This window comes from Hyperolius riggenbachi, chromosome 9, assembly GCF_040937935.1.
Source record: "Hyperolius riggenbachi isolate aHypRig1 chromosome 9, aHypRig1.pri, whole genome shotgun sequence".
In the NCBI taxonomy this organism is placed as follows: domain Eukaryota; kingdom Metazoa; phylum Chordata; class Amphibia; order Anura; family Hyperoliidae; genus Hyperolius; species Hyperolius riggenbachi.
Window position 1 is genome coordinate 164579342 of NC_090654.1, and position 26696 is coordinate 164606037.

The 26696-nt window shown below is 41.8% G+C and overlaps 1 protein-coding gene across 11 annotated transcripts in view; it reads left to right on the forward strand.

Annotated features, from left to right (window-relative positions):
- The window catches only part of CACNA1D (calcium voltage-gated channel subunit alpha1 D), a 665324-nt gene that overhangs the window by 48754 nt on the left and 589874 nt on the right, over positions 1–26696 (forward strand). For all 11 annotated transcript variants that reach the window (XM_068253651.1, XM_068253660.1, XM_068253661.1 and 8 more), the window contains exon 3: positions 3481–3586. In XM_068253651.1, the coding sequence (XP_068109752.1) occupies positions 3481–3586 (106 nt within the window). The remainder of the gene's footprint in view (positions 1–3480; positions 3587–26696) is intronic.

Below are 26696 nucleotides of genomic sequence, written 5' to 3' on the forward strand. Positions count from 1 at the left end.
TCGCTATGGCGACGATATAAGCAAAACAAGGAAGGCCGCTCATTGCGGCCTTCCTTGTTTATTCTGGGCGCCGGAGGCGATCGGAAGATCGCCTCCGGAGCGCCCTCTAGTGGGCTTTCATGCAGCCAACTTTCAGTTGGCTGCATGAAATAGTTTTTTTTTTATTTAAAAAAAACCCTCCCGCAGCCACCCTGGCGATTTAATCAGAACGCCAGGGTGGTTAATGGATGGAGCAATTGTGATGACCAAATCGCAAAACTCAGGACATGCAGCATTTTTGAGCGTTAGCGTTTCTGCAATGTAAAGTATATAAACGCTGGCATAATCGCTCGTCAAAACCTACACAGAGCGATTTTGCAAGCGTTTTTACATTACTGCACACTGTAACAAAATGAAAATTAATTGAAAGGACCAATCAGAATTAAAAACGCTAATCGCTACACAACCGCTGGCAAATTAATTACACTTTTTAAAATCGCTCCCGAAAACGCTCATGAAATCGCCTACAAACCGCTCATACAAATCGCCAGCGATTGCGATTAGCGATAGCATTTTGTAGTGGGTTCCAGGCCTGTTTTTGTGCATACGGACATACAGCCGCATGACAATGTCACATACATCTGCAAGCAAAATTAGAATAGATGTCAAGACCAGGAATCCTGATTGGACATTCTCATCAACCTACTAACTTTTGTACCAGTCTTGCTGCAGTTTTACTTGCACTGGTTTCGTTATGTCAGTCTCATTGATTTCCACAGAGACTGTCAGATTCCAAGTGTCAAAGCACCCTCAGTAACTCAGGTAGTACAGGTGTAGAAAATAAGCAACTTTTGTTCAGTTTATTACTCATGCAGGAAGTTGAAATCTACCTTGATTGCATTTATTGCAGCAGAGTACAGATTCCAAGGTTGAAAATAAATGCTATGTGTTCTTACAGCTTTGGAAATTCATGTTTGGCACAAATTAAAGTGAAAAGGTAACTGTTAACAGCCAAGAATGATAGCTCAGAATTAGTTGCTGTAGGTAATTTTACTTTGCATCATCAGAGCTTTTTCATGGCTTAACAGATACCTGTACCTGGGAAAAGGTAAAGTCTGCACCTGCTGACCCTCTTGTCCACTTTGTTTTTTTTTTTTGCTGTTATGCTGATTTTGTTTTCTTTAGTACTCTCTGGTTCACTGTGTTCAAACAAGCATGCAGCCAATGAAATTAAAAAAAATGAATTTAACTTCCTTAATCCTGAAGTCAACACCTGACCTCCACAGTGCTGGCTTCCAGGGGTGTAGCAAAAATGCCCCCAATATAGGTTAGCTAGGCATAGGTGCTCCCAGTATAGGCTAGCAAGGTATAAGTACCCCCAGTATAGGTTAGCTAAGCAAAGGTGCCCCCAGTATAGATTAGCAAGGTATAAGTGCCCCCAGTATAGGTTATCATAGTATAAGTGCCCCCAGTATAGGTTAGCAAGGTATAAGTGCCCCCAGTGAAGGTTAGCAAGGTATAAGTGCCCACAGTATAGGTTAGCATAGGTGCCCCATATAGTGATGGAGGTGGGAGTCGGCCACGTTGGGACTCAGGGTTGGGGGCCCGACTTCTCCCTCCCTCGCTCTAACCGGGGCCTCTCTACCCAGTAGGCTAAGTATTAGTATAAGCAGATATGCGGTCAGGAGTCCAGCGGCAACTTGTAAGCGATCAGCACTTGGAGCGGTGGGAGGTGAGCTGTCCTTATAGACTTCCGCTGTGCTAACTGCCTACTGAGGAGGGGGGAGCACAGTGGGGGGCCCCGGGGAGAGCGAGGAAGAAGTCGGGCCCCCCTCCCTGCAGGTGAGACTCAGTGGGGCCGCGGCTCCCCTCTCCACCACTGTGTCCCCCATCTGCCCCGGAAACGCCACTGAAACCCCCCCCCAGTGGTGTAGGGAGGCCGGGCCCCATAGCAAATGCTATGGTTGCTATGGCTATCCCTACACCACTGCTGGCTTCAACACCTGACCTCCACATTACTGGGTTCCACATACAGTAACTGAGTTCAACACTTGACCTCCACAGTACTGGGTTCAACACCTGACCTCAACAGTACTGGCTTCAACACTTGCCCTCCACAATACTGGCTTTAAAGGGAACCTGAACTTAGTAAAATTATTAAAAATAAACACATGATGTAGTGGCAAATTAATATTACATACTTACCTCGCCATCAGCTCCTCTCAGAAGCTCACCATTTTCTTCTAACAGTGATCCCTTCCAGTTCTGACAATATTTTGTCAGAACTGAAATACACCAGTTGCTGACAGTTATATATCAGCTGCTGTCAGTTACAACTGAATGTGCAAGGTAATGTCCATGTTTCCATATGGCTCAAGTGGTGTGATATTATAGTTTAACAGTGTGCTGAACTGGAAGCTGTTAGGGGATAATGGCCATTTTCAATATGGAGGACTGAGAATTCCATTGATCACAGTGGGCAAACAGGATGCAGGAGAGGAGAAAGAGATTGATGAGGGAACTACAGAGCAGGTAAGTATGGTGTGTTTATGTATATTTTGATTTTTTAATTTTCAGTTCAGGTTCTCTTTAACACCTGGCCTCCACAGTACTGGCTTCAACACCTGACATCGACACTTTTCTCAAAAAGATCATCAGGGGGCTCTGTATGGCTGATATTGTGGTGAAACCCTTCCCACAGTAGGATGTCAGCATCATGGTGCTGACATCACACTGTGGGATCCTTGTTGCATTGTAGTAAATAACAGCTGTTTCCAACTGCCAAAAATGCATAATCTCTTTCTACAGCCATCACCTGCCAGCAGTAAAGATGTCGCCATGTGATAAATGTCAGAATGTAAATCAGGGAGAGGAAATAATTTACAATGGGCAAACATTGACTAAATAATTTATATATAATTATTGAAAACATTTAAAAAAAAATTCATTACGTTATTTTCACTGCAGTTCCTCTTTAAACGAGTTTTGCAAGCTGCATATTGAAATGTTGATTTGGGAACTGCAGGTCTAAGCTGGGAAATCCACCAACCCTGGGAATAGTCATCACAGCAAGTAAAGTTACAGCTTGATCAACAATGTGGTATAGGCTAGCCCTCTTTATTGCTCAATTTGCAGAAAAGCGATGCTGCTAATTAAGCAAGAAAGAAGCATATACCCCAGTGCTGGTTGAGCTGTGGCCTTACGTACTGTCAATGATTTTTTAAAACGAGGTCAGCCTCCATATTTCTCTAAATACAGGATTACCATTAATAAGCTTAATATACATATTTGCCAATCGTATCTACTGACAAGCTGCAGCATTCATTTCTTATTATGTACTGTATTAATTCAGATCTCTGAGCTAAGCAATGGCAGTATAAGATAATGCCTCATCTGCACTACTGCATGACAGTAAATGCATGGCGTAATGTTTATTAACCTTTTTTTTGTTTATCTGTAACCTGTTAAACTCAATTGTTTTAACCTTAACCTTCTTTTCAGACCATTTGACATATTTATATTAGTGGCAATTTTTGCCAATTGTGTGGCCTTAGCTGTTTACATTCCATTCCCTGATGATGATTCCAACTCCACCAATCACAACCTGGTAAGTCCTCTGGTTTTATTTTTCATTCTGTACTGGGATAAGAGACGTTTAGGAGTCCTATCGGAGAAAAGTGTTTTACAAATGTTATTGTACTGTATCGTATATACATATTCTTTAGTATGATGTGACTAAATTCAAGCAGGCTCAGAGTATAATTTTAGGGCTTACAAATTATTTTGTTGGTACAGCGCTCATGTGAACAGTTCTCACCATACAACAGTAAACACCCCTGCGCCACACAGGCGTTGTATAATCACATACAGGTACTCACCAAACAATAATAAATATTCCCCTTGTGCCCCACAGGGGTCGTAAGATCACACACAGATTGGTACAATTGTTGATAATTACTAATAGTCTCATGAGCTGGCAAGTCACAAAGAGAAATCAAAAACAGGCACACTTCTGGTATTAATAGGAAACGTCTTTTTCATGTACTAAGACTACTGTATGTCCAATTAGCGATCCATGGATGCCGCCTAATTCCTTCACCAAAAACAACTGTGAGGTAGTTGACTTACCTATTTGGCTAGACTAGCATTGCAGTATTCTGCCCAAGGAGATAGAGTATTCAATAGGCTCTCCACACTTCAAACCGGTTTCTTCAATATGCACAGTCACCACATGCAAATAAGTTGCCAAAAGTGTTTACTATAATCTCCCAACACTTCTCAGATGGTGACTCTTCAAATGATTTTACCTCAGGATTTAGCAAAAGCTCTCATTGCGCAATGCCATTATTTAAAATCAATACTTTACTTTAAAATGCACTTAAAATTTGCAGACAGATTACCAGGAATGCAGAGTATTTGGAACATGTTCCACTACGTGCGGTCTTCTGGACTGACTGCTGCATTGTTAGGCTTGTTCATGTCCAGCTACCTCCCTGCTCTGTGCTCCATCACTGTCTCGTGATGCTTCATGCCAGGCTCCTCCCTACCCGTTCCATCACAAGTACAATGTGACTTATGTAAAGTCCTTCGTAAGATATCAGCACAAAACAAATAAAGATGAAAAAAAATATCCAGAGAGGAAGCTATCTGATTTTTGGACTTAGGGAAGAAGAAAGTAGACATCATTAGAATAAAGATAGCTATACATGCATCAATTTTCCTTCGATAAGGCCAAATGATCAATCAATCACTCTCATATCAGATTGTGATCAATTCCTACCACACACAGCACATTGATCTTCAATAGATTTTAGAAGGAAACATGTTGAAAATTGATCAAACCGCATCATTGCACCGTTCAAGGCAGTACCATGCCCTGGCCTATCTGCTCCTGCCCTTGATCGATGTACATTTTCCATCCTCTCCAATCTACACTTCTGAACGATTATAGGTCAAAGTCGATCAACATTTGATGATTTGGACCAGTTGTTGCAATTGATTTCTGGCAGATTTGATGACCGTGATCAAATTTGCTGAGAATTGAATGGATGAATTGATGCATGTATGGGTATCTTTTGTTTCATTTTCTAACCGGTTCTAGTAAAATGCTTGATTATGATTGGATCAAGCAGCAGAGACACTTTGGTCCTCCAGTTTTGAGAATCAGGATGGTTGTATCTAAACCAGGGGCTATGTTTAAAAGAGCAGATTGGATATGAATGTTTGAGAGGTGCCCTCTCTGTTGTCGGCAGGTTGGGAGCCTATAAAAAAAAAAAACTTGACAAGTGACTCTCTTTTTAGCAGACCCTCTTTTTAGCAGCAGGTACTTTATGCTTTTACGCTATATCAATAAAATCATAATATAAGATAAAGCATTAAATTGGGTTAGGGCCTGTTTCAACTACACGCAGACTGGATGCAGAATGGATGCAGAAAAAATGACTCCAATGTATGCCTATGGGAAAATATGCATCAGAAAAATTTACGTTTAGTGGAAACAGGCCCATAGGTATTCATTGGAATCAGTTTTTCTTCATCCAGTCTGCATCCAATCTGCGTGTAGTGGAAACAGGCCCTTAACTCACATCATCTCCTTATATTCTGAACAAGCAAAAGATGAACTATGGTTGTTGGTGGGCAGTGTTGTTTGGTTTGGTTGTTTTCTGCAATGTGGCATTTTCTTTGTATGGCAAATGAGTTAACAGATGGCTAAAGTTTGTCATTCAGTCACCTGCCAGCAGCTAGTGAGAACAATCCTTAAGTTTTTTAAAAGTCAGTCAGGCTTCTGCAAATATCATGTTGATAGGTGAAGGTTGGAAACTTTAGCAAACAGTCACAATGAACTTTTCAACTTTTCATCAGTTTAGGGCAGTAAAAACATAAAAGATAATTGCTGACTGATTTCTAGAAGGTATTGTCTTTTACCTTATTATATAAACTCAGCTGTCTACGAAAGGCTCATTCACTTTGTAAAAGAAAAGAATACGTTTACTTTAATGTTGCAGTCATTGTCAGTAACATAAATATACGGTAAGCTTTTATAACGGATTCAATGTGTGTTAGCCTGCCGCTTTGTGAAAATGTCAGGGACACAGACTAAATCATGTTTAACGACTCACCTTACCTGCTGACGGCTGTTTTTTAATTTATTGAATTTTCAAATGTTCAGAGCCATTAGAGCTGCTGTTGCAATCTGGTTTACTGACAGATTAGACAGGAGCTCTAATGCTTGACAGCCCATAAAATAATACTATGATTCTATTGTATAAGGTGTGGAATATCTCAGACTTGACTATTCCTCTACCTCTATGGATTTAGATGTTCATTTTTATAAGGTTTTGAGGTATATTTTTGTTTTATGCCATCAAAGTTTCATATTAATCAACTAAATTATTGAGAACAAGAACAAATACTAAATTCTGTTTATTTTTTCTGATATTTGATTTAAGCTTTTATTGTTTTCACACATTTTAATTAGTACAAATCTGTACTTTTTAATAAGAAAATGTGTGTATTAATATTAGATATGACAAGTCTATTTGCACATCAATATAATTGAACTATTTCCCTCTTTTATATTGGTCTTTTCCCATTGCTATGATGAGGGCTGGGGGGCATCTATAGTCAGAGGGAACCTTGCAATGGGGCCTTCTCCCACTATAGTGACCCCCACTGTACTCCCTTTATTATTGAGCAGCCCACAGTGTTTCATATTTTACAGTGCCCCCATTATTGCTCCTTTCGTTATAATAGGCCCATAAATGATCCTTCATTATAGTTTCTGCCAATGCTCCCTTTATTATCTTTATTATAGTCCTTCCCATAGTATGCCCAACATTATAGTTGCCCTCCATTTATGCTACTTTTATTGTAATACTCCTATAAATTAGCCTTCCATTATACAGTGTTTGACCACCAAATGCTTCTTTCAGGTAGCAGGAAAAAAGGGCTCCGGCGGTTATTGGACGAAAAGGGCGCCACCATAGACTCTAATGCAATTATCGTTAATACAGCGAAAAAAGCAAAAAAAAGGGGCGCCCGATAAATATCATTAGCAACATTAGAACATTAATGTCTTTTTGAAGTATGTTATGTTTAGAAGCTTGCAACGTTATAGTTTTTATCATATTATTGCATTTGTATGTACAGATTTTACGCGATCAAAGATATTATCATTTCTATGTGTAAAAGGGTGTTTTTGCAGGGGTAGTGGTTAGGGTTAGACACCACCGGGAGGGTAGTTAGGGTTACGCACCACCCAGGGGTTAGGCTACATCAAAAAGGTTAGGTTTAGGCGCCACTGGTGGCTAGGCACCTCCAGGGGAGTGGTTGTGTGAAGGTAGGGTTGGGTTAAGCTGTATTGTTGAATTACCGTATATACTCGCAAGCAAGCCGACCCGCATATAAGCCGACCCCTCAACTTTTACCTGGAAAACCAGGAAAAATGATTGACCCTCATATAAGCCGGGGGTAGGAAATGCTGTCCGTGTGATTCCCCCCAGTGTGTCCCGGTATAGCTAGTATAGTGCCCAGTGTGGGTAGGTGGTGCCCCAGTATAGCTAGTAAAGTGCCCAGTATGGGTAGGTAGTGCCCCAGTATAGCTAGTATAGTGCCCAGTATAGCTAGTATAGTGCCCAGTATAGCTAGTATAATGCCCAGTATAGCAGTATAGCTAGTAACTTGCCTCAGTATAGTGCCCAGTATAGCTAGTAATATAGCTAGTATAGTGCCCAGCGTAGGTAGTATAGTGCCCAGTATAGCTAGCAACGTGCCACAGAATAGCTAATAACGTGCCGCAGTATAGTGCCCAGTATAGCTAGTAACGTGCCCCAGTATAGCTAGTATAGTGCCCAGCGTAGGTAGTATAGTGCCCATTATAGCTAGTAACGTGCCCCCGTATAGCTAGTATAGTGCCCAGCATAGGTAGTATAGTGCCCAGTATAGCTAGTAACATGCCCCAGTATAGCTAGTATAGTGCCCAGTATAGCTAGTAACATGCCCCAGTAAAGCTAGTATAGTGCCCACAATAGTGCCCAGTATAGCTAGTAACGTGCCCAGTATAGCTAGTATAGTGCCCACAATAGTGCCCAGCTAGTAACGTGTCCCAGTACAGCTAGTATAGTGCCCACCATAGTGCCCAGTATAGCTAGTAACGTGCCCCAGTATAGCTAGCATAGTGCCCACAATAGTGCCCAGTATAGCTAGTAACGTGCCCCAGTATAGCTAGTATAGTGCCCACAATAGTGCCCAGTATAGCTAGTAACATGCCCCAGTATAGCTAGTATAGTGCCCACTATAGCTAGTAACGTGCCCCAGTATAGCTAGTATAGTGCCCAGCGTAGGTAGTATAGTGAAGTTCCCCCCTCCCCCCGCGGCCGCTGCTGCTATTACCTTAGCTCGGCGCCGCTCCTATTCCCCTGTCCTGTTCGTATAATCCACAGCAGCGCGCCCCACGGCGGCTGCTGTGATGAGGGAGGAAGCCGTAGAGAGAGCGGCTTCCGGTAGCGGCGATGTGTATCGCCGTTACTATGGGAACCACTCTCTCTCTACGGCTCCCTCATCACAGCAGCAGCCGTGGGGCGCTCTGCTGTGGATTATACGAGCAGGACAGGGGGATAGAAGCGGCGCCGAGCTAAGGTAATAGCAGCGGCGGCCGCGGGGGAGCGGGAAAGCGGAGGCCGACCCCCCAACTTTTGACCCACTTTTTGGGGGTCAAAAATTCGGCTTGCTTGCGAGTATATACGGTATGTTACGATTTTTAACGTTAATATATTTTGTTATCAACTCCCGTCTGTTTTAAAATGGTATTTATCAATAACCAATTTCGTTAACAATGTTTATAATTATTACCATTTCGTTATCCACCAGTGCCATTTCGTTATCTACCCCGACTCTTTTTTCCTGCCAGCCTTTTTCATGCATGCCTTCCTCCAATTCAATGCCCACAATGATTCTTCTTTCATTATAGTGTGCCCTGTTGGTGTTTCTCTTGTTATAATTCCCCCATAGTGTTTCATTTATTATTGTGTCCCCATTAGGGTTGCCGCGGTATACCGGTATGGCGATATACCGCAGTTTGATTGTGCATGGTAATCATACCATGCACAATCTCGTTTTACCAGTTTTCGAGGGCGGGGCTACCGGGAGGCAGAGCGACGTAACGGCAGGGATGCGACGTAGCGGCGGGCGAACGAACAGCGGCGAGGATAAACAAATACTTGCCGGCAGCCGGGTCGTCCTGCACGATGTACTAGCTTAATTCTACTTCCTGTTCTTGTCCTATTTCTTGAAACAGTGCACCCTAGGTTCTATTACAAGGAGATGATGCAAGAACAGGAAGTAGAATGAAGCTAGTACAGCATGCAGGACGGACCTGGCTGCCGGGAAGTGAGTATTTGTTTTGTACTCCCTGCTGCTGCATCCCCCCTTGCTCTCTATACTGCGGGCACCAATCCTAGCTACACCTATCCCTGGCTACCTATGCTGCAGCCAACTAATTCTGGCTTCACCTATCCCTGACTCTCTATACTGCAGGCACCAATCCTGGCTACACCTATCTTGGCTACCTATGCTGCGGCCACCTAATTCTGGCTACACCTATTCCTGGCTACCTATGCTGCGGCCACCTAATTCTGGCTACACATATCCCTGGCTACCTATGCTGTGGCCACCTAATTCTGGCTGCACCTATACCTGGCTACCTATGCTGCGGCCACCTAATTCTGGAGACACCTATCACTGTCTACCTATGCTGCAGCCACCTACTACTGGCTACACCTATCCCAGGCTACCTATGCTGCGGCCACCTACTACTGGCTACACCTATCCCTGGCTACCTATGCTGCAGCCACCTACTACTGGCTACACCTATCCCTGGCTCTCTATACTGCGGGCATAAATCCTGGCTACACCTATCCCTGGCTACCTATGCTGCAGCCACCTAATTCTGGCAACACCTATCCCTGGCTACCCATGCTGCGGCCACCTACTACTGGGGTGGAGGGGATGCATTATTTAATGTAAGGAGGGGCCGGGTCCAAATAATTGTTTAATACCGTATACTGTAATACTGTGGTATTTTTTTTTTTGACGGTTATCATACCGTGGAACTTCATACCGTTGCAACCCTGGTCCAGATGGTACTGAATTATAGTGCTTTCATTAATGCTCTCATCAGTGCAGAGTCACACATATGGAGGAGACACTGGAAGCTTTTTTGGCCGAAGGGTACTTACACACTGGAGAATGCCCAAAATGGTTTGGTGCCAACCCTGTAGTTTAAATTTAAGAATATATTTTAATTTTGATACATTCAAGTTTCTATAACATTCTTAAAGGTGTCCCAACTCCAGACCGCAGTCCCTGGCCATCTTGGTGCAAACACTGCCATCAGTTATATTTACATGATGCTCATGTGACAGAACAGTCACATAACTATCAGGTCTTAAGACCCGTACCCACCTGGCGATTTTGTCCTCAATTCTTCTGACTGTTGACGATTTTATGAGCCAGGAGTGATTAAGGGTAGAGGCTCACGATTAAGTGAATAAAGCTTTGGGACACATGATGAAAATGACCATCATGGTGGATTGGATTTTTAAGTTCCCAACGACCCTTGACTGCTCCTGCGCAAAGTGCCACAATTGTTTCAACTCTCGTTTGCGCCCGCTGTATGCTGTCGTGTGTTCCCACGGGCAGGAATGTGGATCAGGAAACTTCGTTAGTCGGTAGGCGTCGCTGTGAGGTTTCCCAATCCATCATCAGGTGAGTATTCAGCTTAAGAGATGATGGCACTGTATCCAGTTGGGAAGGGAATGTAATCTAAAACAGGGACAGATGGACATAGCCTTCCAGCGCACTCTTCTAGATGCACAACTCTGCACAGGTCAAGCAGCTGTTGCAGCCCTGCAATCTTGTCTTCATGTGTCCCAAGGTCCCACGGCACCAACAAATACAGTAGATGTAAACTATCAGGTATGCCTTTTGTATATTTAATAGCTGAATTTGGTCTGTGATTTAACGTGGTTCAAGTTTCCTGATAAAGCCTGTCTGTCCACACCACTTTGTTACATTGCAGATGGGCGCTTGTGAATTTGATTTGCGTGGCTGTATTGAAGCCAGACAAACAAGGTTAGGTTCTGTGATGTCTCAAGTGAATGTTAACATAGTGGGAAGCAATATCTAAATGAAGTACATTGAGATTGTTGTACATAAAATAATTGTATTCTCTTTCTGTTCTGCAGGCTGATCTTAAGCCTGTGCCTGCTGCCTTTTTTTAAGTTCTTAAAGTGACACTGAAATGAAAAAAAAAACACGTATGATATGAGTTGTATGTGTAGCACTAATAATAATAGAACATTAGTAACAAAGAAAACATTCTCATATTTTTATTTTCAGATGTATAGCTTTTTTTTAAACCATTGTATCACTCTGTCATATTTGCGATTATAAACCACAAACTGTATTTTAAACTATGAAATAGAGCAGAGATAATGACCCTTTGAACTCCCCTGCAGTAAAACCTTATCTGTAGCGGCCTCTCACTGTTTCTTTGACATGTAAGTGCTTCAGAAGCTAGGACTGTCTCCGACCCAAGTTGGGTAGAAAAGCTCAGAGATACTCTTTTTCATAGTTAACAACTGACGTTTCTTAACTCTTCCTTTACTGGAAACAATATGAGACTCTGTTCTTTGCAACTTATGTTCTATTTCTTAGCTGAACTACACATACAATTCATTATCTCGTAAGTTTATTTTCACTTCAGATTCTCTTTAACCACTTAAGCCTATCTGGACGAACATTCTCGTCCAGATAGGCTGAGCTTGCTCCCGCCACCAGCCGTTAGCCCAGCGATCAATGAATGGGATTATAGCTCCCATTCATTGATCGAAGTCCCCTGCAGAAAAACAGACAGCCTCTTATCAGAGGCTGCGGTTTTTCTGAGATAAAAAAAGTTTTCCATTCTCATTATTGTTCCTGGAAGCATGATCATACGCTTCCAGGACTTTTTGACTGTGGCCATCTTGTGGCTAAACAGTAAAACTACACCCACATCCATTTTTTATTAAATAAATACATTATTTTACATTTAAAATTAGCAGTTTACCTTCCACACTAAGATTTAGCCAAATAAAATTTTTAATAAAAAATATATATATATATATATATATATATATATATATATATATATATATATATATATATATATAATTAGAGCATGTATTAATTTCAAACTATAATGGCCAAAAACTGAGAAATAAGGATTTTTTTCCATTTCTTTCTTAATATTCCTGTTAAAATGGATTTAGAATAAAATAATTCTTAGCAAAATGTATCACCCAAAGAAAGCCTAATTGGTGGTGGAAAAATGCTCAGATGCAAAAAATGAACAACCCTGTGGGCTGAAGTGGTTAAGGTCCATTAGGATGACATATTTGAATAGTTTATACTGGTATTTGCACCACAATGCTCAAACAGATCTACCATGTAATGTAGTTTTTAAATCATTATTGTAAGCCTGACCGTGATTTTAGGTGTGATTTTTAAATTTTTTTTGCTAACTTGCTGTCTTATATTTTCATTTTATTTTTTTATACACATAGTGCATTCGACGTTCCTATTTACAGGAGATTCTAGACTGATTACATCCTGCAGAGTTGTAAAAAAGTAAAACATTTTTTTACGTGGATCATATCAGAATATAGTGAAAATTATGCAGCCTAGATTTATTTTAAAAAAGCTCTCACTGCAGGTATGGCATATCACTATCTAATCTTTCAGCAACACCACTATATGCTGATATGGACTAAGGGTGAGGGTTACAAACTATGGCCACTTCATAGACGCTTTATAAAAAAAAAATCCTGAGTTCATTGGCTGGATAGTGTACTGGTTAAGGGCTCTGCCTCTGACACAGGCGACCTGGGTTAGAATCCTGGCTCTTTCAGTTCAGTAAGTCAGCACATATTCAGTAAGGAGTCCATGGGCTAGACTCCCTAACACTGCTACTGCCTACTGAGTACTGCAGCTTAAGCACTTTGAGCCTGCCAGGAGAAAAGTACAATATAAATGTTATGAATCTTGTCTTGTTCAGCCACCTTGGCAAAACATGGCTGGTGTACTACTAAACCAAGGCAATCACATGTGGTAACATCGCTTTTAAAGATAAAAATCTAGCTATATATTCTTTGCCAATTTATATCAATTAGTGTATTATGTAAATACAGTTGTATCCAAATGGAAATTATTTATGTCTATGTATTTTTACATGTGCATGTATGGCTGTTCACATTTATTAGAATTTGCATAGTATTTCCAAAATATAATGTTGTTCAGTGTGATTAAAATTTTTTGTTTGTTTATGTGGGATTTGCGTTTTGCAATCTTTCTGCATTGTAACCAGTTCCTGATCCCTGCCACGTATATCTATGACCCTGAAAAAATCAAGTGTGGATCAGAGGCGTAGATATGCGTCTTTATTTACCTTCGCAACTTAAAATTGTGTGCACGCACCCGTTCACCTACATCGCCATCCTGCCGGTTCGCGGTTGGTGAATGGGAACATGTGTTCCCAAAGACAATAATAGTGCCTGTAATAAATGAACACCGGCATCAGCTGGAGTTCATCCAGAATATGTAAAGTAAAAAACACATACACAACACTTCCTGTGTAATTTTTCACAGATTCTTGACCTTCAGAATGTTCCCTCCAGTTAATGTACAATATTATTTTATCATGTCCACCTAGAGAGTCTGGAGGCAGATTATGCCTTCGGATGCACGCTTAAACAGTTAAAGTGAGCCAGAGGCCAGTGAAAATAAAACGTTTACTTACCTAAGAAGAAGGAAGCCTCTAGATCCTTTAGAAGCTTCCCGCATCCTCCTTGAGACCACCGCGACTACCCAGGACCCTCTGAATGATTGCGACTGTGCTCCCGTTTGTGCACGAGAGCCATACTGTTCTCTGTGCGAGTACTGCTCCGTCTGCACAGGGCAGGCGCAGTATGGCCACTCTTGTGCATGGCGGGGAACACAGCCACGCAAACATATCCGAAAGATCTCATGTCAGATATGTTCAGAGGGTCCATGCGTGGCAACAGTGAGGACGAGAAGGACACAGGAAGCCTCTGGGCTATTCAGAGGCTTCCCTGTAACTAGGTAAGTATATCACTTCTTTTTTTTAATTGTCTTGGATATATTTTAACCTCTATATAACATTTTAATTAAGAAAATGTATTACATGGGATGGCCACTTCTGTTACGGATTCAGTGCAGGACAAGAAGGCAGAGCCTAGAAGAAGTGGAGACTTTACATGTTAATACTGTATGTATTTTTTTAATGTCAACATGTATTTAAAGCAAAAATAAGGAAATAGGGTGTCACTGTTCCTGCAGCATATTCTACGAAATAGATTGTTGGAGGCAAGTTTACCCCTTTTTTGTTGTGAGTTACAGTCTTGAGTGGGTTGCAGGCTGAGCCACTATCATTATTGAGTGATTACTGCCAAATTCTAATGATTCTTTTTGAACAATGAACATCGTTTTTTTTTTGCGCATCAGCTGCTCCTTTGAAGTTCAGCTAAAGCATTCTAATTAAGCTTATGTGAGAAATTTGACAAGGGAGATCCAAAACATTAATTTTGATTCTTCTCAGCCATTTAGCTGTAAATTTGCTAAAATGTTTTAAGTTCTTATTGCTGTATAGATCAGCAGAACAGATGAATGGATATTCTTCACTTTCTATCAAGACATTTCTATCACTTTGCAGAATTATGGCCTCTTCAATAATGAAATATTTTTCAGGGCCTGAGGCAGCATCACACCACCACCACCACCAAAAAAGTATTGCTCTGATGATCTTACTCTGGAATGCTATATTTGCTTTATGCCAGACTTAAAGAGAATCTGTACTCTAAAATTCTTACAATAAAAAGCATACCATTCTCTTCATTATGTTCTCCTGGGCCCCTCTGTGCTGTTTCTGCCACTCCCTACTGCAATCCTGGCTTGTAATTAACAGTTTTAGGCAGTGTTTACAAACAAAAGACATGGTTTCTATAGGCTGAGAACAGCTTACTGTGTGACTCATGCAGCGCTTGGAGAGGGTGTGTAAAGCTTCTGCCAATGGCAAGCAGTGCTGCACATTCCACACATTCCAGCCTCAGCCCGACAAAGCTGACAGAGCAAAGAAGATAATATTTATTTCAGAGACAGTGCAACTAGAAAATGCTGCAGTAAGACAGACAGGCATAGGAACTTATAGGATAGAAGAAATAAGGCTCAAAATTTTGTTACAGAGTCTCTTTAATGGGGCCTGTGTTGTTGAATGAGTTCCATTTTTGACTTTCCCTAAAACCCATTATTCCATGAGCCTTTGGGATCTTTCAAGCACCTTAGCAAGTATGAGAGCATTAATGTTAATCTCAGACAGCAGTTGGTTTACTCCTTACTACCCTTCCACAAATTATTTTTTCCCCCAGTCTGTATCTTATTCTGAATTCTTGTAGTATGCTTGCAGTATACCTGAGCTTGAATTTTTTTGCTTCAAGTACACTTTAATAGCTAATCTATTCTGAATAAACTTTCTTTTTAGGTCATTTAGAAATTAACTTTAGTCATCTGGCTGCATGAGTGTATAAAGAAGAATCTAGAATTGTTATGATATGGAGCAAACGGTCATCCATCTTTAAATTTTGAATGACAGAGAATAGGTGGATAGCACAGTAAACAGAATGATGGCAGTTACTTGCTGCAATCACAAAGTGAATCAGTTTAGCAGTATTGGTTGCATCAAATTTTAGAATCAATTAAAAAAAAAAACCTTTTTCAATATTGATTTTTGCTTACATACAGTATTTTCTGCCTCATCTGTAAAAACACTTTACTAGGCAAACGCCCCTCTCAAAAAAGCTGTACCTGATTAGCTGCATCTTATTTTTAGTAGTTTTTTGCTTTTCCGTTGCTAAAAAGGTTTACTATACAAAAAGGGTGAAAAACTGGGTAGAAATTCATATTAAATGATTTGTTAATCAACCCCTTTGTGATTTGACAGTATCACTATAATCAAGTTTTCCATTCATTAAAACTCATTTAATTACCTGGATGTGGCTTTCATTAGACTCATAATCTTCTGCACAGGAGGCCTCACACTAAAGTTAAATTAGCAAATGCTTTGAGCTAGTTGGTCCATGTCATTTTAACATGCTTTGAAGTACTGTGAGTTTGCTTACAGGAGGAAAGGGCAAAGCAATTTCTACATTATTATAATGATTCACCTTCACTGTGCAATCAACAGTGGGGAAGTGGGAAGGTGATTGTGGCAGTTGCAAAAATAGTGACTCTAGGTGTCACAATTAGCTGAACTCTGCATGGCAGATACTCCCAATAATGTGCAGAAGACAAGGATAGATTTTATAGTGCAGTTTATTTACAATGAAGAATAACAGGACATCCAATCCAAGCAGGTTTAAATACAGTTCAAAACAGATTTCTTGAACTGTACAGTGATGCAGACCAGATATCCAGCAACAGGATTCAGAACACAAGATTCTGTATTTGCATAACTCATGCAACAGGATTTACAAGACTTACAGAATTCATATAACAGGATATGCAGGACTCAGAGGATTCCAGGCAAGACAAGGCTAGGCCGGACACAGGATTTGGAATGCATGCAACCAAGATGCAGGTTCCAGGCAAGACAGGACAATCAGGATTCAGAATGATGCAACCAAGATGCATGCAACCAAATTCAAATAAGACAGAGTGGGGTTGATTCACTATAACAAATAGTGCCTTATCAGAGTTAGTGTGCCTTATCAGAGTAGCATAGCGAGCGCTACAAACTTATGCCTGCTAATGACGAGAGCTCCACTCGTACTGCCCTGAGCCCCTGCGGGTCCAGTCACTTTAAAGGACATTTTCCCCGCACTTTGATTGGCTCAATAGGCAGCCTGTTGGGCCAATCAAAGTGCGGGTATAATGTCCTTTGTGACTGGACCTGCAGGGGCTCAGGGCAGTACGAGTGGAGCTCTCGTCATTGCCAATTAGCAGGCATAAGTTTGTAGTGCTCGCTATGCTACTCTGATAAGGAACGTTAACTCTGATAAGGCATGTTAACTCTGATAAGGCAAACTATTTGTTATAGTGAATCAACCCCAGTATGTCTTATTGTATGATTAATGGGATACGTGTCCCCTGTATCTTTTGATGTCTATGGGGTTGATTCACTATAAAAATTAGTGTGCCTTATCAGAGGTAACATGCCTTATCAGAGTTAACATACCTTGTCATAGTAGCATAGCGAGTGCTACGAATTTATGCCTGCTAATTGGCAATGATGAGAGCTCCACTCGTCCTGCCTTGAGCCCCTGTGGGTCTAATCACTTTAGAGGACATTATCCCTGCACTTTGATTAACCTAATATGCCTGTCACTTGGCAGGACACTTGACAGGCAGCCTATTGGGCCTCCTGTCTATGAGGAGGTAAGCACCCTATGGCATTGTTATGTTTGACATTTTAAAAAATGTCATTACCGTAACTTCTTTAGGCCATCTATTACCTTTTTCAGTAATGTATAGTTTGTTTAAGTTTGTTTGCTATCAAGCTCATGTATTGTTTTGAAGAGTGGAAGAAGTATACCTCCTGTTTAAAAAAGAAACAACTCTACTTGTACTTAACAAATCTGAGTTCCAAGCTGGAAGTATACATTTCCAAGTCACTATAAGCACTACGTGTTATGTAAGCTATACATGGCCCAGTGTTACCTAGCAATGTGATTGTGACAAGTCCAAGTAGTGCTTTTGCTAAGCCGTAGATCATAGGGCAGCTATGGTCTGTGTTTAAATTGCAAGCTGTCTGTCTGAGCAATCTATAACCATAATTACTGTACTGGTATTGTGTGGAATTATTTCTGCTCTATCCTATTGCCACCTAGAAAGTGTACAGGTGAACCTGAAGGTCATCATGTCGGAGGCAGGAAATTTGGGCGCATGAGGCAGGTGGACAAAAAGGGCGCCGTCATTCACTCCCATAATAAATGTCGTTTAATGGGCACCCAACAGGAAAAAAGGGAGCCGGAGAAAAAAACGTTTTACAAGCGGCGCCCGAAGACTTTTAATGTTTTATAACTGCTTCTCATAATTACACATTATTTAATGATTTATGATTTTTTTAAACATTATTTTTAAACGAAATACAGTACAATATTTTTTTAAAACATTATTTTTAAACGAAAAACAGCACAATATTTTTTTAAAAACGTTATTAATGCTTATCACAGGGGGGTCTTAGGTTTAGGCACCACCAGGGAGGTCTTAGGGTTAGGCACCACCAGGGGGGTCTTAGGGTTAGGCACCACCAGGGGGGTCTTAGGTTTAGGCACCACCAGGGGGGTCTTAGGTTTAGGCACCACCAGGGGGGTCTTAGGTTTAGGCACCACCAGGGTGGTCTGGGGGTTAGGGGTAGGTACAGGGAGGGTTCTGTGTGAGAGTAGGGTTAGGTATAGTTTTAGTAAAATTCTTTATTAATCTTTTATAAAACGTTATTATACATTTCACTTTTTAAACAGGGAAGATTAACGTTTTACAATTGCAGATTTCATACACATTATTTAATGATTTATAACTTTATAAAACATTATTTTTAAACGAAATATAGCACAATTTTTTTTAAACATTATTCATGCTTATCGTTTAAAACCCTGCGCCCTTTTTTCCCGGCGCCCTTTTTTAACGTACGCCATCATGTCACGTTAAACACAGGGCTGCTGCCATGTATTTTCTGAGGCTGGCAAGAACAGTCATTCTTTTGATTGTAATGTTTATTATAGTCACTTTTTAAGTTCTTTTTTTTATATTCTGTAAAACAGTATTTACATTTTATAGGCAACTCCCCTGTGTTCCATTCCAAATACCCTATTATATATTTATGTACGCTGTGCATTATTTTGCATCAGTCGCCTTGCCTCACTGATTTTCCTCTATAGACCTTGAAGTCTGGCAGCATAATATTTCTTTATTGTACATAAAGCTGTAACATTTTTGGATTTATTATTCCATCTTCTTTTTTTATTGTCCTGTTCTCTTTACATAAATCTGTTACGAGCAGAAGATTATGCTGCTTTGAAAGTTATTTTGTTCGATTCTGGGGAGACAGAACTGCATTTGCATATCAATATTTATTCTTAAGGGACCAGCAAACTTGAATAACATTTCAGTTTGTATTCACTAATAATTATTAATTTTCACAGCTATGCATGTAAAAATGTCAGAACTATGTCAGAACTGAAAATATTTGAAAAATGTTCTGATTGTGATAACAGATACTTACAGATAGAGATATAGGTGCAGCAAACACTAAAGCATACAATATTAAAGGGGCACTACAGCGAAAAAATGTAAAATTTAAAATATCTGCAAACATATACAAATAAGAAGTACATTTCTTCCAGAGTAAAATGAGCCATAAATTAATTTTCTCCTATAATGCTGTCACTTACAGTAGGCAGTAGAAATCTGACAAAAGTGACAGGTTTTGGACTAGTCCATCTCTTCATAGGGGATTCTCAGAAGGCTTTTATTCTTTATAAAGATATTCCCTATAAAGCATTTAAAAAATGATGCGGGCCAGCTTTCCTGCTCCCTACACAGTTTTTTGGCAGTTGGACAGAGCAACTGCCATTCACTAAGTGCTTTTGAAAATAAATATATCCCTGAGAATCCTCTATATTAAAACCCTAACTGTCGCTGTGTACATCCAGCAGCTATCCCTGTGTCCCAGGTTGTTTTGTTACTGCGCATGTGCGCAGTAACGGACAGCTGGACGGGACCAGGGAGCGAGGTGGGCGGGTGCGGACGAGTGAGGTGTGCAGGCGCGCGGCGGTTGCGTGCGAGGCGGGCGTGCGTGGCGCGCGCGTGCACTGGCGGCGGCAGCGGCAAAAAGACCAAGAGCCCGTTTTTAAACGGGCTTGGGTCTACTAGTCCCCTATAAAGAGGTGGACTAGTCCAAAGCCTGTCACTTCTGTCAGATTTCTACAACCTACTGTAAGTGACTGCAACAGAATCAGAATCAGCTTTATTCGCCAAGTACGCGGAATGACGTACCCGGAATTGTTTTTGGTACACATGGCATGGCAGTCAAACATATACAAACATATACAACATAGCATTGCATGGCAGTCGAACATATACAAACATAGCAAACATATACAACATAGCATTGCACTACATCAAAATAACATAACACACATGGAGAGCCTAGGGGACATGCATTCAGGGCAAGGGCCAGGGGGTGGCTGAACTGGTCATGAGGGGCTTGAGGTTGAGTTCAGAAGGTGTACCGCCTGAGGGAAGAAGGTGTTCCAGCGTCTGGTGGTTCTGGAGGGGATGGCTCTGAAACGGCGGCCCAGTGGGAGAAGCTTGAAGAAGCGGTTGCCGGGGTGGGAGGGGTCCTGTGAGATCTTGATGGCCCTTGTCCTCATTCTAGTAGTGTGGAGAAGATCAAGGGGCGGCAGGGGCACTCCGATGATCTTTTCTGCGGTGCTGATTACTCTATGCAGTTTGTATTTGTCCCTGGCAGATGCCCCTGCATGCCAGACGATGAGAGAGGAGCACAGGATGGATTCCACGGTAGCCGTGTAAAAGCTCTTAAGCAGTTCACGCGGGATGCCGAATGTTTTCAGCTGGCGCAGGAAAAATAGCCGCTGCTGTGCCTTCTTTTGGATTTTAGTGGAGTTCTCCCACCATCTTAGGTCATTAGTAATGGTTGTGCCGAGGAATCTAACGCACGGAACCCTGGAGACCTCGGTCTCCCCAATGTGAACTGGAAGGAGGGGGGGCGGACGCTTCCTATAGTCCACAATCAGTTCAACAGTCTTTGCCGCATTGAGGACGAGATTGTTGTCTTTGCACCAGTTGCAGATCCTGTCTATCTCATAACGATAGGCATGCTCGCTATTCCTGCTGATGAGGCCGATGATTGTTGTGTCATCTGCGAATTTAATGATCTTGACAGAGTCATCAGTTGAGGTGCAGTTGTTGGTGTATAATGAGAACAGGAGCGGGGACAAAACACACCCCTGCGGTGCTCCTGTGTTAGTAGTTCGCTCGCTGGAGTAGCAATTGCCAAGCTTAACTTTCTGCGATCTGTTTGAAAGGAAGTCTCTAATCCACCTGCAGAGGTAGGGGGCTACTCTCAGCTGTGCAAGGTTGGCAAGCAGGATGTCTGGGCAGATGGTATTGAACGCAGAACTGAAGTCCAAGAACAGGAGCCTAGCATAAGAGTCAGGTCTATCGAGGTGCTCCGTGATGTATGCCAGACTGATGTTGATGGCGTCCTCTACCGACCTATTGGCCCTGTAGGCAAATTGATGTGGGTCCAGGTGGGCGTTCGTGGATAGCTTCAGCGAGGCAAGAATGAGCCGCTCAAAGATCTTCATGATGGTGGGGGTTAGGGCTACTGGTCTGAAATTGTTGTGATCTGTGTTCCCCGGTTTTTTGGGGACTGGGATGATCGTGGATCTCTTAAAGCAGGAGGGGACCTTGCCTTCCGTTAGAGACCTGTTGAAGATGGAGGTGAGGACAGGAGCTAGCTGGACTGCACACGTTCTCAGACAGATTGACGACACGCCATCCGGGCCTGAGGCTTTCCTGGGGTTGAGTTTGCGCAGGTGACGTAGCACCTCCGCTTCTTGGACTGCCTCTGAAGCTGCGAGACCACTGTCCTCTAAGTTAGGTGGAGGGGAGTTCGCCTCTCTAGCCATGGCCCCAGAGACTCCAGGCTGCTTGGGACTTTGCTCGAACCTGCAATAGAAGTTATTGAGTTCATCAGCCAGCTGGGTGCTAGGTGGCGTTTGCTGGGGGGGGGGGGGGCTTGAAGTTTGTAACTGCCCTCAGGCCTTTCCAGACCTCACGTGAGTGAGGTCTGGAAAGGTAGGAGAAAGGTAATTTATGGCTCATTTTACTATGTAGAAAACGTACTTCTTATTTGTATATGTTTGCACATATTTTAAATTTTACAGTTTTTCGCTGTAGTGCCCCTTTAATATTCAGTTGGTTAATGCCAGGCTACAGTTAAAAATATATTGTACATTCCAATGTATGGAAGAGGAAAAATCTCGTTAGGGATTTACTGCTTTCTCAGTCCTTTCTGGGAAGGTTATCTCTCAATTGCTGTACTTGCCAAATATGAATTTGCCTTGTTGAAGCAGAATGCATTTGCAGTTATTCTGCTTTATGTGAGCAAGAAAGAGCTCCCATGATGCATCACTTTTGACTGAGTATCCGAGTGTTTAAATGTTCACATCTGTCCCATAACATCAACAAATGTCTTTGTCCTCTTTTGTTCTCTGAATCACAAGATGCTGCTTGCTTGTTTTCTGCCTTTCGCTCCTCCTTCTCTCCCCATATAATGGTGCAGTTACTGTCACCCTAAAAATCGATTTATGACTTTAGGGTGACTAAAACTAAGCATATGTATAGAGCTTATAGAGGAAATTAATAATAGTAGAATGTAGGAAATTATTATTTTAAATTAAAGAAAATGATTCTTTCACATTAAAGTGAACCTGTAGGGAAAATAGGGCTCCTGGGGGGTACTTACCTCGGGATGGGGAAGGTTCTAGATCCTAATGAGGCTTACCCTGTCCTCCTCAGCCAGCTTGTTCCAGCTCTGGCTCCCCTGCAGTGACTCTGATCATATTTACTTTTTGCGGTGTGCGCAGGCTCACCAGCAGCTTCCTGCTCAGGCTCCGGGTCCACTCCACTGCGCAGACAGGAACCGTCTGTGCCTGCACAGTAAAGCGAGCATGATCAGACTTTCCGCCTATTTCCACTGGAGCCCATTGGAAAACTGTTACTGCATCTGCGCAGACCGTTGACAAGTCCTTGTCATCGAGATCTTCATGGGTCCCAGCTCGGGGTCCCCTCTGGTGGTAAGGACTGGGGAAGCCTCTTTAGATTTCAGAGGCTTCCCCCTTCCGAGTACTCCCTAATGGAACTTTTTTTCCTTCAGGTATACTATAAATATCCTAGTTTAAGCATCAGAAACGCTTCCTATAGCTATATATTGCTTTATATTGGTAGCCTGCCTAGGCTTTTTCCTAGGCTTTTAATTATGAGGAATTATCTCTCCCCAGAGCATTCTGGGAGACCAGCTGTGTTTTTTTTGTACTGGATTTAGAACTCTCAGTAGTGAACATTCAGCAGAGATCACTTGCCAATACTAAAGATTTTGCAGCCTGTGATATATTTTTGGAAGTAAATCAGGAAAAGGAACAATTTTACAATTGGCAAACACTGACAAAATAATTTATAAATGTTGTAAAACAATTCATTACTGTAAAACATTAGGCAATTTCATTAATTATGTTATTTTGGTTATAGTTCCTCTTTAAGGGTACTAACTAAACCTGCTCTGCATGAATGTGTGTCCTTTGAGATGAGACTTTCTATACAGGAAAGCATCCAAGGATCATATGACCCAACTTTTAAATAGCTTGTTATGGTAATTGCGACAATTAATTTGAATTATTAAAACATTGATACAGGACATCTACCATGTTTAACTGTCAGAGTATGTGTCTGAATTGATGTTTTAACAGCCATTTAAAACAGACTCATCATTTCCCCAGCGCTTTAGACAAGAGAGCACTTAGGTTAGTGAGTGATTGGGCTGAGACTCCATAGTGTCTGAGGACACTTCAATAAACTCAAATGATTATCTAAGCTTTCCATGAAGCAAATCAAAGCAACCACTTGTAAACGGAGAGAAATAATGCATGTCTGTCCAGCAGGTTGGAAAATCACTCTGTGACGTCATTTGAGGCAGATGCTGTCAAAGTAAGCAATCCTGTGCTGACTGTGTGCATGTAAAAATATTGAGTGAGCTTTTTTTCTTAAAGAGTTCTACTACTATTCAAAGCACAAATAAACAGGAAAAAATGATCATCCCTCATTCACTTACAATTATTCAAAACTTTCCTCTCTTTGGGTGCTTTTATATGATCAGTCTTAAAACCTCACCTTTACACAACAGTAGTTCCCTACCTCCTCCTAGATGGTCAATGATATGCTAATGTAATGTAAATTATATGCATTTTAGAATAAGGGTTAATTAAATTGGCTGGCCCAGTTCAAAGCTACATAATTTGCATTCAATTTGTATGCCAGCTAGAATTAAAGCAAATCTGAATTGACAAATTCAGGATAAATAAAATAATATTATGGTGTCTTCTCCAGATAAACTTGCCTTGCTCAAGTGTCACTCTGGTTTTCCGTTCATCACAATTCTTCTCAGTTATTCTTTCGGAACTCCTTCAGTCTTCAGCTTCCCTTCCATAGCACAGACACGGCCATGAGCGAGCATACTTGTACTGAACATGCGCAAGCTCAGGAACTGTATCTTCTTTCTTTCTCAAAATGGCCCATGAAAACAGACACATTCAGACTTCTGGCAAAACCAATGTGATAACTACACTGGACTCTCAGAAGCCTGCATTGCATATCAGTTTCCTACCTTCCATGTGCATTCTACAGTAAGAATATGTTGCATCAGTGTTATGTGTCACTGCTTTGGGACATTTTCCTCAACAATGTAAAGATAGAAGTGCACAGAATTACATATACAGTGATATCAAGTTTCTAATCTTGTACAGGCCGTTTCATAAATATTACATAGCTTTTATTTTTGCATGTTTCTTTGAACATCAGACAGATTTTAGAGGCTGTTAACCTACTTTTGTCTCTTTTGGGACCAAGCTTTTTCTGGTTGGTGTTTTAAATGGTCTGGTGGCATTGCCTGTGAAATGTTGTAAGGCTCACTGCTATGTAGTAATGATGAAGAAATAAGTTATAAAATTTACTGTGTACGTCTACCTCACTCAAAGACTTGGAATGGCAATGATTGAGATAAATAATAAATGTAAAGAGCAACTTCTACCTCACTTTCCTAGTTAAGTCTGTATAGCCTCTCAGAGCATTGCAGGTTGCTGGAAATGGCAACATTTTGCCTGATGCTACAGTATGCTAGAGCTATGGTTTCCCCACAGGTTCCCCTGACCCCCCCCCCCCCAAGACCCCCCCCCCCAAGACCCCCCCCCTGACAGCGATGAAGATTCTTCAATATAGCCACCATGTGCACCTCCTTACAGCAAAAGATACTATGGAAAGGCACATGGATCAGCTTTCACTGACAGGATTGCAAGCATCAGGGCAGGCAAGCAACACTGAAGACACCAGGACACTTTGCACCAAGAATAGCACAAAAGGAAAGTGATTTCCTTTAAATCCCATATATGCAGTGGTAGACATACTTTCTAGTGTGTTGAGTTGAGTTGCATCACATATCGTTGCACTGCATCTGATTTGCCAAAATGGGACGCAACTCATAGCAACACATTAAGTGTAATTAGGGCATCAAAGTGACATCACAAGAAGTGACCCAATAGCAGAGACTTTATGTTGTTCACTTCTACACATACACATATAAAAAGACCGCAAAACAGCCCCACAGCATGATGCTTCCACCACCATTTTTAACTGTGGGAACTATGTTTCTAGGGTTGAAGGCCTCTCCCTTTATTCGCCAAACATAAGCAACATACATGTTCCCAAACATTTCCAGTTTAGTCTCATCAGACCAAAGCACAGACTTCCAAAACTCATCTTTACCTTTCAAATGTTCACGGGCAAACCTCAGTCTGGCTGTGATGTGCTGCTCTTTGAGTAAAGGGCTTTTTCTGGGACTATGGCCCTGAAGCCCACCATGATGAAGAGCCCTCACAACTGTGTTCCTTGAAACATCAACTCCATAAGAGGCCAGGTCAACAACAATCATCCTGGCAGATGTCTGGAGCTCCTAGCTGACATCTCTATTTTCCTCTCCAGAGTTTTAGAAATCTTGCGCTTATGCCACGGCCAGGATTGTGTCTTGTAGAATTGGTCTCTCTGTGCTTGGCAATGGTGAAATGTACAGCAGCAAATTGCGTGGAAATGGCTGTGTAACTTTCCTTCTTATCATGAGCCTCTACTGTCTACTTTCTGAGCTTCAGACTGATTTCCTTTGCTTTGGCATGATGAATAAAGCTGTGTTGCCACTAGCGCAGATGCAAAATGGACATGGGAGCTCCATCCATTTTGCATCCACTCTATGTCCGCCCGCCGTCTAAAGTGATCAATGCTCACCTGCCCCACCACTGGTCGCTGCTGTTTGGTCCCGCCCTGAAAATGGCCTGGAAGCCAGCAGAAGCATGGGGCTCTCCATTGGCTGCATTAGGCTAATTCTCCCGAGCAACAGTGAGAATTTTCATTGGTTCACCATGAACCAATGAGAATTCTCACTGTTGCTGAAGATTCCCTTTGGTCTTTTGCAGCCCAATGGGGATCCCCATGGTTTTTCCCTGCATATATGGACCAAGCAGTGGCGATTTGCATAGCCCTGGGCATATGCAGACTCATCCACCTGTACGGGATTAGCGTGGACTAGGTCTGAACGATAAACCGTTTTTGGATCGAAATCGCGATCACGGAAATGACGATTCCGTGATCGCCATAGCGGCGATTTTTATCCCCCTCTTCAGTCAGCCCAGCATTCCCCGCTACCGCTCAGTGAAGCAGCGGTTAGCGGCGGCTCAGCGCCAGTACTTTCAGTCGCCGTGACGGAAGCAGCTCAATCTCTCCCCCAACTTCCGCCTACTAGTGTGCAGCCAATCAGCAGAGCG